Source organism: Lithobates pipiens, unplaced genomic scaffold (assembly GCF_037356315.1).
Source record: "Lithobates pipiens isolate NorthernLeopardFrog02 unplaced genomic scaffold, aLitPip1_a1.2 Scaffold_8, whole genome shotgun sequence".
Classification (NCBI taxonomy): domain Eukaryota; kingdom Metazoa; phylum Chordata; class Amphibia; order Anura; family Ranidae; genus Lithobates; species Lithobates pipiens.
The window spans coordinates 148,610,855-148,624,474 of NW_027507903.1; the positions used below are offsets into that span (position 1 = coordinate 148,610,855).

At 39.9% G+C, this 13,620-nt stretch overlaps 1 protein-coding gene across 6 annotated transcripts in view; it reads right to left on the reverse strand.

Annotated features, from left to right (window-relative positions):
- The window catches only part of SFMBT2 (Scm like with four mbt domains 2), a 267,599-nt gene that overhangs the window by 24,491 nt on the left and 229,488 nt on the right, over positions 1-13,620 (reverse strand). For all 6 annotated transcript variants that reach the window (XM_077469284.1, XM_077469285.1, XM_077469283.1 and 3 more), the window contains one exon: positions 12,701-12,810. In XM_077469284.1, the coding sequence (XP_077325410.1) occupies positions 12,701-12,810 (110 nt within the window). The remainder of the gene's footprint in view (positions 1-12,700; positions 12,811-13,620) is intronic.

Sequence of the window (13,620 nt, forward strand, 5' to 3'; positions counted from 1 at the left end):
TTAACAGGGCCGTTTTCAATAAGTGCATCATAAAACGTAGTTCTGGCAATGTTTCAAAAGGTCTCAACAAGAATAGTTAAGTCATGACAACTGTAAAACAATACTGCAAGCAAAGGATCACAGATGAGTAAATCACAGATAAGATACTTAAATCCTATTAAAGGATATGGACTAGAAACACCTATTAAGAAATAGCATTATTGGCAGTAATCAGAAGTGTTTCATTAAGAATAGGTCATGGCAAATTAGTTTAATTAGCTTCCCTGACAAATCTTAATATCACCCATATGGGATTGCGAGGCATAGGTTATTTACAAAATCCTGCAGTGCCAAACATAAAATGCAAATAATAATAAAATGCTTCAGAGGTTTGGCAAAGAAGAGAGTCTGGTCATCTTTGTAAAATAGTTCTTTCTAAGCAGACATACTGATTACAATTAACTAGGACAGCTGGAGTTCCAGCCTGTACCTATTCCATTTGCATAATATTTAAAGAGTAATGCCGGACATAGACAGTGCAAACTTCTTTCCTGCAACCCGTGGAAAAACCCCAGAAATTTGCACAATTCCCTCATCAACACAGACAGTACTGACAGGGGAATCCCTTCTAGTGAACAATTGTGTGGGGGGTTCGGGGGCTGGTGAGGGAAGCCCTCCTCCTCGCCGGCAAAAGGCAATGATTTTTGTTAGTGGCTACATTCTAGCCCTAGTGCATTCAGCTACATTCTAGCTGAATGTACCACATTCAGTTTGCCCACATGAGGTTCGAATCTTGGCCACTTCAGCAGGAACGTCTGCCGTCTATAGCCAGCTCTGGATGATCTGTGTACTTTGCAGGGTTTTTCTAACAATCTTTGTTGCAGATTTGTATGTTTTTGTTGTTCTGAAGGAATAGCTGTTTGTTTGTGTTCATATGCAAATATATATGAATTTGTATGGGAGTGGTTGTATAATTATGAATCAGCTGCTGCAACTGCAGGACTCTAATGAGGAAAGCTGCTGGGTCTGCATCCCTTAAGACGTTGTTTCCTTTGGAAAGCATCACACCAAAAATGACTTTTGTTGCAGAGAATGGGCAAAATCTGATTGGTATCTTAGTAGAGGATCTTTGGCAGAATTAGTAAGCCATTCACACAAACTGGAAATTACATATCTGGGGGTGTTCTGTACACCATCTGTGTGCAGAATGCCTCCAGGTAGCCATATTGGATTGCATTTTACAAAAAATTACAGCGCTGCACATTGAAAAGGAAAGGTCATTTTTAATAATGTTTAATTACAATATGACGTGTCGCAATTATATCTGCAATATTATTTTTTTTATTTTTTTATCATGAAAGTGGAGTTGCTCTTTAATTGTTAAACCTCCAGGTAAGTGGCTAAATGTGAGGGGGGAAGTGTTGGGTATTGGTGACACAATAAAAAATCAAAAGACAAATAATTAATTGACTACACCAATGCTGCACCTGAAATTAGTGGAAAACTAAATACAAAATGTAAAAATATATATAAAGGGCGCAAAGGAACAATACATGAATCAAATATCAAAAGATCAATATGCAATGTGTATCTGATTAATAAAGTGCACAATAAAATAAACCATCAGAAATGTCCATAATAAGAATAACATAATAAGAATAACATGATAAGAATAACAATAGGTCACTTGGTGGCCGAGGTCATCTGGTGATCACATTTTGTTATCACTTCGGGTGAAGCACTTTAAGCAAGTTTATTGAAGCACTTTATTTTTTTACGGTGTTGGAGTATATACAAGAATATTGGTTCACATATGTTTATTATGGACATTTCTGATGGTTTATTTTATTGTGCACTTTATTAATCAAATACACATTGCATATTAATATTTTAATATTTGATTCATGTATTGTTCCTTTGCGCCCTTTATATATATTTTTGCAAGTGGCTAAATGTACAGTTAAAATACATAGAATTACATATGTGTACTGTTTTACCTGACAAAGATTTTGTCCTGTACAGCCAGTTTAGTGATCCCAGCACCTGTTCCAGATAGCATAGCCAGCTGGGAAACAGCAGTACAGTTTGGTAAAACACTCCCAGCCTGCTGATTATGCATTGAAGCAGTAGGAGCACACTGACAAGTTATCCTTCTGCTCACTCTGTCCTATTCTCCTGTTAGCATGTTTACTGTCATCACTTTATTATTGACAGATGGATTTGCTTTTAGCTCATGTCCTCCCTGTCTAAACATTGCTGCATGGGGATTTCAGTGGGGATATATAGAGATGTATTTGGGTACTTGCACTAGTAGCATTTAAAAAGACATTTATTTTATGAATACTTAGCCATGTTAACCTCCCTAGCGGTATGATTATGTCAGATTTTTGAAGCTCAAAGCGGTACATTGTTTTGCATGGAAATTTGGCATTTTATATTGTTGGCCTGTAATTCTTAGGAATAACTCACTTAAATCTGTCCAAACAAGAGTCTAGTAGACATCCAGGGTATGATAAAGTTTGAAACACAAAATCATAAATTATAATATAATAAATAACTATAAATAATTATAAAAAACTAATAATATAATAATATTAAAATGTATTTCCCCACAAATCACTATCGCTCAATTCTGCAAGTGTTCCAATTAACTATCGCCGATTTCTAGCTTGTCTAAAACCACTTTTGACGTAAAGGAACACTTTTTTGGTTGCCATGGACAATTTCAAGTTTCCAGGCAAAAAGAATGGCATATATAATATAAAAGTGCATGCAGGGCACTGGACAAAGCACTAGGGACAAAAGGGATGTGAAATGATTCGATACAGTAATGTATCTTAAGGATTGCAGTGTACTGTATGTGTTATTACTATTATACAGGATTTATATAGCGCCAACAGTTTATGCAGCGCTTAACAACATTAGGGAAGACATTACAGTTACATTACAATTTGGTAAAAGAGGAATCAGGGGGCCCTGCTCATTAGAGCTTACAATCAAACAAGGGAGGGTCAATTGATACGAAAGGTAATAGCTGTGGGGCATGAGCTGATGGAGCAAGTAAAACAGTGTATTAGTTAGAAGCAGGGTAGGCTTCTTTAACAAGAAGGGTTTTCAGAGATTGTCTAAAGATGGATAGATTAGGGGACAGTCGGACAGACTGGGGTAGGGCGTAGCTCTGGAGAAATCCTGGAGACAAGCATGAGAGGCGGTGACAAGGGAGCTAGAGAGCAGGAGGTCTTGGGAGGACTGAAGAGAGAGGCTTGGTTGGTATTTTGGGACTGGGTTAGTGATGTAGGTGGGGGCAGAGTTATGGATGGCTTTGTAAATTATTGTTAGTACTTTGAATTTTATTTGTTGGGTGAGTGGAAGCCAGTAGTGGGATTGGCAGAGAGGGGTGTACGACACTGAATGTTTAGTAAGGTGTTTGAGTCTTGCAGTGGCATTCATTACAGACTGAAGGTGGGATAGTCTATGTAAAGGAAATCCAATGAGGAGGGAGTTGCAGTAGTCCAGGTGGGAGATAACCAGGGAGTGAATTAGAAGCATGGTGGTGTCATTAGTTAAAAAGGGCCTATTCTGTAAATGTTGCAGAACTGAAGGCGGCATGATTTAGATAGGGAGTGGATGTGGACCTGAAAGGACAGTTCAGAGTCTAAGGTTACCCCTAACACCCTGGCGTGTGGGCATGGACTGATAGATGTGCCATTAATCTTGACAGAGAAGTCGGGGGAAGGGGCACATGGGGCAGGAAATATTAAGAGCTCGGTTTTAGATAGATGCAGTTTGAGGAAGTGGTTTGACATCCAGGCTGATATGTCTGTAAGTAAATCAGTGATGTGTGAGGAGACTGATGGGGTGAGCTGAGGGGCAAAGAGATAGATTTGGGTCAGCTGAGCCAGGGAGGACGTTTAGGTCGAGAATAGTAGAGGTCCAAGGACAGAACCTTGGGAGACCCCAACAGTAAGAGGACTTGGAGAGGAGGAAGTGGAGTTGTAAGTGACACTGAAGGTGCAGTGAGATGAGTAAGATTCAAACCAACGGAGAGTGCAGCAATGGAGACCAAGAAAATTGAGTTAAAGAGATAGATTTGGGTCAGCTGAGCCAGGGAGGACGTTTAGGTCGAGAATAGTAGAGGTCCAAGGACAGAACCTTGGGAGACCCCAACAGTAAGAGGACTTGGAGAGGAGGAAGTGGAGTTGTAAGTGACACTGAAGGTGCAGTGAGATGAGTAAAATTCAAACCAACGGAGAGTGCAGCAATGGAGACCAAGAAAATTGAGTTTTTTTTGAGGAGGGGGTGGTCAACTGTATCAAAGGCAGTGGAAAGGTCCAAGAGTAAGAGTACGGAATAATGACTGTTGGTTTTGGCTATTAGTAGGTTGTTTGTGAGTTTTAGGTGGGTAGGTTCTGTGGAGTGCTGTGGGCGAAATCTGACTGTAGGGGATCAAGAAGGTTATTTTCAATGAGGAGGTCGCTCAGTCGGTTGAAGACAAAACATTCAAGGAGTTAGGCAAAAAGGATTAAAGAGATGGGTCTTAGATTGTTAAGATTAGTGGGGTCCAGTGAGGCCATTTTTGGTATGGAAGTCACTAGCGCATCTTTTAGAGGGTTGGGGAAGATGCCAGTAGAGAGGGAGAGGTTGAAGATATGCGTTAAAGAGTAAAGGATAGAGCCAGATGGTGACCGTAGTATTTGAGAAGGAACAGGGTCCGGGGCAGGAGGTTAGGTGGGAGTTAAAAAAAAATTTTAGTGACTCCCTCTATAGTAGCTGGGTTAAAAGAGGGAAGTATTGATTGTGCAGGAGGACAAGGAGTGTAAAGTGAAGTAGATATCTGTAGAGTGGAGATCTCGAGACTAACTCAATCTCAATCTTAGTGGGTGGAGGCAATGGAGGACGATGTAGAGTGGTAAAGGTAGAAAAGAGTTGACGGGGACTGCGTAAGAGGGTGTTAATGAGAGTGATAAAGTAGGTCTGTTTGGCAGTGTGGAGGCAGGAATGGTATTTTTGGAGTGCAGATTTATATTAGCTGAAATCTTGCTGTGACTTAGTCTTACGCCACAGACGCTCAAGAGTGTCGCTACATTTTTTGAGGCTTCTGGTATTATCTGTCTGCCAGGGTTGTAGCAGTCGGGGCTTGATTCTGTGTGTAGTGAGGGGGTGCAGGTATCCAGGGTGGATGACAGTGAACTGTTGTAGACAGAAGTGGCAAGGTTGGGGCAGGACAAGGATGAGATTTTGTTGTAGAGATAATCTCTACGGGTAATAGTTTGATAGTTGGAAGGCAAGGAGGAGGAAGATAAGGAGAGAGTGAAACTAATAAGGTGGTGATCACAGAGAGCAAAAGGAATATTGGAGAGGTTGTGCGGAGTGCATAGGTAGGAAAATATGAGGTCAATGCAGTTGCCAACAGAGTGAGTAGAAGTGTGTGTCCATTGTTTTAGGTCAAAAGTGAAGGTTAGGCTCAGCAGCTTAGAAGTAGCAGAAGTGTTAAGATTAACAGGTATGTTGAAGTCACCAAGAATGGTTGTTGGAATTTCAGAAGAGAGAAAGTAGGGTAGCCAGGGAAGGAAGTCGTCAAGGAATCTTGATATCAGTCCAGGAGGCCGATAGATCACAGCAATTCTCAATGAAACTGGAGAAACTAGACAAATACAGTGAGCTTCAAATTAGGAGAGGGACAGAGAAGGGGGTTGATGAAGAACCTGATAAGTGCTTTGAGGGGATAGGAGGATTCCAACAACACCTCATTTCCGTCCACTAGGCCTGGGAGAGTGAATCCACAGGAGCCCAAAATTATAGTTGCCAATGCAATCTCTGCCTGTGCAAACCCCTGGCTGTGCATCCCCCAGAGAAGGCCTACATTTATACTGAGTTTGGATGGGGGTATTGCCAATTTATTAGTCAGGATTATGTTTTTTTTACTACTTTGAATTTTCCACAGTACATCGGGCTGAGTACACAGCAGGGGACATTGCAGGATCCTTGGGACAAGGTAAGTAACTTTGCCTGGATCATGCGATGCAATACCAAGTGTGATTTGGGATTACCACTTTTGGTAGTGAAAATTACCATCAGGGAGGTTAGTTGGCTGATTTGTATATCTGCCCAGAGTCCAACTTTAACATTAGCTGCATTTGCCCAACAATGGGCTCAGATAAATGACTGAATCCCAATCAACAATGATTCAACCTATTTTGCCAGAATCCACAAATGGGCGAATTATGGGTAGTCCAATTTGTTTTAGTCACTGTACCAAAACGTGTTGTTGCTTTTTTTCTTCGTCCCAACTGGAAAAAAATTTCTATGTACTTTCTAATTTTCTTGTACTGACAGAAAATTAAGGAAAATGCGCTATTCAGCGACACAGCTAGCAATAAAACCTGACAGACTTTAAGCATTCCCCATTCTATCCCCAAACAGTTTTAGCTGGATTGGGGTTTTAAACCCAAACTCCAGGAAGTATGAAAATTTTCCCTTGCATTGGGGCTGTGCATGTGCTGCAAGGGTTAAATGCTCTTTTATTCTAGGCCAGTGTAAAAGCACTTTTGCCTTCCGATCCTCTGCTTCCCCCAGCAGTCAACAACCACCTATGCTCCTGTCCCTCAATGTCATGTCATGACCTTAGACTGCTGAAGCATAGGGAAGAAGACAATGTGGGGACCAGTGTAACAGCACAAGAGTCGCATATCGGGTAAGTAAATCTTCTTTTATATGACTCCTTGACCTAAATGAGTCACTTACCTTTCTAGTGGAAACAAAGCAAAATGAAAGGCGCACACACGTAGTGCCTTGTCAATGACATTTATTAAATAATAAAAGCAGTAAAAAAGGGGTACTTACAAAGTGAAACTCTCAATAAGCCGTAAAACCACAGAGTGGAATAGTGTAATAGTCTAAGCTAATGTAGCTTAGCTCTGAGAAAGGGGGTGCACCCCTGAAACACGTCAGGTTTTACTCCTTGATGTGATACAGCACGTGTCTGCACTATTCCACACTGTATGGTTTCAAGGCTCATTGAGAGTTTCACTTTTTGAGTACCCATTTTTTTACTGCTTTTATTATTTAATAAAGGTCATTGGTGTGCAAGCCTTCCATTTTGCTTTGTTTTTATAGTTTTTCTCGGATTACCCCATCTGAGGAGTGCAGCATCCACCTACTCTTGGAATACTGATGCCCTTGTTGCTCTTTACCATAGAAGACCTCTTAGGGCTGGAAATGACTGTCTTTTTTTGTATACCTATGTAGTGGAGGTGCGACCCCACTGCAAAGGAGAATTTTCCAGTTTCCCAGTGTTGGTCTTTAAAGTGGGAGTAAACTTGCATGCATGAATTTTATCTAGAGGTAAGCCTATAATAGGGCTTACCTATAGGTACTGTAAATATCTCCTAAACGTGCACTGTTTAGGAGATATTTACTGTACATGCAGCCGGACTTCACCAGCGCATGCGCGCTGAAGGAACGACCACCCGGACCGTTCCTTCAGAGTCCTGTGCCAGAACGTTAGCTCCTGTGCACATGCACAGGAGTGATGTCATTGCTGCTCTGGCCACTTACACATCTAAAGTACGCAAACCTGGAAGGAAGACTGGGTGAAGATAGAAGCTCTGCCAGTGATGACAGTGCAACGCTGGAGGGCTTCGTTCTAAGGCGAGTTTCACATATTGTGCTAATATGCGATTTATACTAGCACAATATGCGATTTATAACTTTGCTTTGCAGGTTAAAAAAAAATCCCCGGTGGTTTACTACCACTTTAAGTAAACCAGAGCAGAAAATAGAATAATTATTGCCATATATCTTTATCAATAGATTTTTTTTTTCATGAAGTTCTTAAAAGTGAAAGTAAAGGCAATCTTCTTTATGTAATAAATCCCCATACAGGGTTTCTTGCGGGATTCAGTTAGCAGCTTAGCCTCTGGAATTGCAGCACTTGAGAGCACAGTACTAAGAAACATACTCAGCAGGTTATTGATCCAGAGAGATATCTGATTGTCATTTCCTGGAGTCAGGAAGTCAGTTGCGCACTTGAGAAACAAAACTGGCAGCAGCTGCTTGGAAATAATTTGGCAGAATGCCTCCACTTCATTTCAGTATATGCTGCCTGCCTATAACAGACTGAACAGGCACACAAATCTTTTCATGCTTTTTAATATACTTAAAAATCTGTAAGTCTATGCTATAAACTGGGATAACAAAAATCTGTTGTAATCAGTCCTAAATTAACTAAAACTGATGAAAATAGGATATTACATTTGGCTACAAAAGAAGCATACTGAACCCATTCCTGTGGCAATAAGTATAGTAAGAGGTAATAAGCCATAATGCATAGCTTTCCTTATTTGTTAACTATATTACTAGCATGGTAAAATAAATACAATGTATTTAAAAGTCAATAGACCCTTTATAATTAATTTTTGTTTATATATTTAGCTAGATGCATCTAGATATCTTAGTTGCTGAGCTAAGCGTTAAATCGTCTGACAGTTTTTACACATATTGTAGAGTCATTTGTGCAGTTTAAATATCTATCTATAATTATATTATCTTATATATTTTGCTAATATGTATGATATTATCCCTTAACTTATAGCTAACCAACTATATGAGAAATTAATAGAAGCGCTTTGGGTGATTGCTTCTGATGATAATTATAGCAAAAAAGATGCACAATAGTCTTTGTACTCTACTTTATTTTTTTTATCTTTCATATCTTTAATAACTAATGTATATAAATTGTTGGCCTATTACTTGGAATATTGCAATTAGTGGGTGAGATTTGTTACATTACTATCTGAGAGCAAAAAATAAATAAAAATCAAGTACATGAATTGGAATACCTAATTATAGTTAAGAATGTAGTATCAATGTAGTATGTCTTCTGGATCCAAATCCATAAGAAGGACTACAGTGATGTGTGCACAAGGGAACTGTGCGTCGGTGCTGGACTACAATCCCACATCCCAGCACCTGGAAATTCTGCTGATAACAAGGACAGCAGATTTAAGCTGGCCATACATGGAACAAAATTCAACCAATTCAGCAGGGACCATTGAAATTTTGATCCATGTATGGGCACTGTGGTCGTACAGTGGTCGATCTACTGATTGAATTCTGTACAGCCAATCTGCTGAATTTACCCCGCTTGATCATCGTGGCAGGCTAAAGCCTGCAATGCTGATCAGTGTATTCTGACGGAGTGGATTCCCCAATGCACATTTAGTGTGTGAACGGGGGAATCAAGTCCGTTTTGTTTGTTTGTTTAACCCACTAGTTGAACGAAAAAAAAATTGACTCATTTATGGACTGCCTTAGGTGCGTAAAGGATTGCTTCAGAAGGTATTCAAAAACATGAGAGAGGGTGGAAGGAGAGACATGTTTTGTCTGGAGGTGAGCTTTAAATGAAACCTGTCCTATATAAATATACAGGAAGTAATTTCTGACTTTTCATTTCAACAAGTGCTAGTGGCCTGGCTCTGAAGTTGGCACTCTTGTTTCAATACCTGAGGCCAATGACCCAAAAATAAGTATGAAGACAAGGACTTCTGCAGCTTTCATTTTGACTTTCCTTTTACATGTACCTAACGTGCAGACATTTCTCTCTATTTCCCTTTAGGTTCACAAAAAGACAGTTGCAGGAAAACAAAGTCATTATCCACTAACCAAGCAAAATCATGAATATTTTAAGTGAATTTCTTGTTAAATTTTAATGTCCTAAATTTGACTGGAAAGTTTCAATGTTGAATTAAAGTAACTCTACTGCTCGATCAAAACTTTAAAGTACAGGCAATCCTATAAAAAAGGATGATTAACACATTGACTGTCCCTGGTATACAACACTCCAGGTGGGTTGAACTCCTGATCCCCCACTGTGTGCTATAGTGTCTTCCTCAGCTGCTACATTAATACTGTGTTATGAAGTGACATAGCAGAAACCAGAGCATGCCAGGGAGGACCGACACACCCAGAAGTGGCAGATACCAGTGATACAGATGTAGAATTGCAAGAGAGATTGCAAGGATTGGACTCACAGCATATCAAAAAGGTCTATAAGGATTTAATCAACCAATTTTATGGCGGATCTGTACTTTTTATCTTTAGCAACAGAGTCACTTCATAATAGAGCACAAATTTGTGTTGCTCCATGACAGTGATAAGTCCTCTTCAAAGGCATATGCGACAATAGGTGTTGAGGCAACCTATAAGCTATATCCTGGTTGACTCTTGCGGCAAAGGCCTCTGTGTTGAGCACATGGTAAACAGAATTTGTCACAAGCATGTTTGATAATAGATAATCCCTAAACTGGCTCCCAATCACCCAGCAAATTAAATTTAAAATACTAACCACAACATACAAAGCCATTCACAATTCTGCCCTAAACTACATCACCAATCTTGTCTCCAAATATCACCCAAATCGTCCTGTCCGCTCTTCTCAAGACCTCCTACTCTCAAGCTCTCTCGTATCCTCCTCTCATGCTCATCTCCAGGATTTCTCCAGAGCCTCTCCCATCCTCTGGAACTCGCTACCTCCACTGGTCCGGCTATCCCCTACTCTTGCGACCTTCAGGCGATCCCTAAAAACGAATCTCTTCAGGAAAAACCTATCACGTCTCTAACTAATCTTTTACCACTTCCATCATCTCATTCCCCACAGTTACAACTTTTTGTACCACTTGCCCCACCCTATTAGATTGTAAGCACTTCTGAGCAGCCCCCTCTTAATCCTCTTGTATTTTATTGTATTATAACTGTATTGTCTCCCTTTTATATTGTAAAGCGTTGCGTAAACTGTTGGCGCTATATAAATCCTGTATAATAATAATAACAAGAGTTCACTGAAGTGACGCTAAGTGGTTGTTGCATGGGTATGCTTACTCTGTATGTGAACTGAGAATATTACCTTTGTGAAAATAAGCATGTTGGTGAACCCTTAAAAGCATGCAAAGGGATCTGCTATGAAATGTTGTCCCACTCACCCAGCAAGAATCGGGAAGCCTACTAGATATTGATGAAAGGCAAGTGGGATTAATTATTCATGCAATGAGCCCTCCACAAATGTGGCGATTATTTGCAGCATAAATTGTGCTAAAAACCTGGAGCTACTTTCACAATACAGGTGATGGTGGAAAAGACATTTGAGTAGCTGGCTGGGACAGTTACAAAGGGTCAAACACACTGCTGCTTCAATTGAACCTGGAAGAACTTACAGCACTTTATACACTCACTGGCCACTTTATTAGTTACACCCATTCAATTGCTTGGTAACACAAATTGCTAATCAGCCAATCACATGGTGGCAACTCAATGCATTTAGGCATCTAGATGTGGTGAAGATGACTTGCTGAAGTTCAAACCGAACACCAGAATAGGGAAGAAAAGGGATTCAAGTGACTTTGAAGGTCTGAGTATTTCAAAAACTGTTGATCTACTGTGATTTTCAAACACAACTATCGCTAGGATTTACAGAGAATGGTCCTAAAAAGAGAAAAGTTCCAGTGAGCAGCAGTTGTGTGGTGTAAAATGTCTTGTTGGTGTCAGAGGAGAATGGGTAGACTGGTTCACGATGATACAAAGGCAACAATAACTCAAATAACCACTTGTTACAACCAAGGTATGCAGAATACCACGTTTGAATGCACAACACATCAAACCTTGAAGCAGATGGGTTATAGCAACAGAAGACCACACCGGGTGCCACTCCTGTCAGCTAAGAACAGGTAATTGAAGATACAATTCGCACAGGCTCCCCAAAATTGGACAGTTGAAGATTGGAAAAACGCTGCCTGGTCTGATGAGTCTCAATTTCAGCTACGACATTCAGATGGTAGGGTCAGAGTTTGGCGTAAACAACATGAAAGCCTGGATCCACCCTGCCTTGTATCAATGGTTCAGGATGCTGCTGGTGGTGTAAAGGTATGGGGGATAATTTCTTGGCACACTTTGGGCCACTTAGTACAAATTGAACAATGTTTAAATTCCACGGCCTACTTGAGTATTGTTGCTTACAATGTCCACCCCTTTATGACTAAAGTGTACCCATCTTCTGATGGCTCCTTCCAGCTGGATAATGCACCCAATGCTCAGATGATCTCAAACTGGTTTCTTGAACATGACAATGAGTTCACTGTATGCCAATGGCCTCCACAGTCACCAGATCTCAATTCAATAGAGCACCTTTGGAATGTGGTGGAATGGGAAAACTGCCTTGTTGAATATATGCCACAAAGAATTAAGGCAGTTCTGAAGGCAAAAAGGGGTTCCAACACAGTACTAGCCGGGTGTACCTATTTAAGTGGCCGGTGAGTGTATATAGATTATGGTCAAAATCCTAGACTAGGTTGTCAAGTCCAGTGTATAAAGTGCATATTGTTTACTGCCTGATGAGTATGAATCTCTTTCAAGCTGTTGCAGGTCTGCACAAGTTATTTAAAGCATATCCTGTGTCTGATTCATGTAAACAGCATCTCCTGTACAGCTGTAAAAACCTGCTGTATTATAATTATCTTATATAGTAAAGCCAAAAAAAGGTGATTGTGGTAGAACATAGCTGCCCTTTTTATCAATGGATCACCATAATAAGCCCAGTAAGACCTGCCATATGTATAAGCCTGTCACATGGTATACATATTTTATGAGAACTATTGGCTCCTGATAACAGTTCACATGATTGAATGCAGCAATTAAAAAACAACTTGCCTGTATTATCACTGGAACTTACTTGGCTTTAAGAGTTTCTTCCTGAAAATTCCATGATGTATCTTCCACCAATTGAAGCTCTCGTAAGACCCGTCCAGGTTTATAAGCAGCATTAATTACCATACTGAGGACCTGCCACAAATATATACTACATTAGTAGCTGTACAATTGTGAAGTTTAAATAAGGAAAAGGAAATAGTCCAAGTGTCTTTTTATGAGGAAGAACAAAAAAAATAAAAAAACGTAATTCCTGCATTTCCTTAGGTCCTGAATAAAGAAGAAGATATTGCAAATGTCTGTCCCTTCAATTCCTGCTAAAGAAATGGGGGCTCAGTTATCACTGGGACATGAAAGCACTGACAGCAATAAAAACATTTTCAGATATTCGAACCCTTCATCACTCTACTAAAAATGTGTTTATGTCCGTGTCCCAATTTTAGTTATGAGAGGAACTCAAAAATCTCAAAAATGTGTTTATGTCCGTGTCCCAATTGTAGTTATGAGAGGAACTATCCCCAGTTGGGTGAAAGATGGCAGTAAAAAAGACACAAAGTCTTTAACTCTGACTTCTAAAGTGAACTAAAAAGTTTTGTCAGGGAGTCAAGGGAAAGAGTTTTTAGTTTTTGTTTTATCGTTTTCTTTTTTACTATAGATCTATCTTTGCCCTAAGCATTGTTTACATTCACTTGCTGCTCATTGACTCGCTAACTCTGCTGGAAGTATGATCTATAAAGTTTTAAATTCTTTTGCTGTTTGTTCAGAATATGCAAATACTTAAATGTGCATATACTGGGTAAAAGAGCACTTTAAAGAATTTATTGTTGAGAAAATATGTAGGCTGCTATTGATTTTGAAGATTCCTTGCTGTGGTACTGATCCAAAAGCTTCATTTCTTCTATCTCTGACACAACACCCTGCAAGCTTGCTCCAGCTCAGTGATGA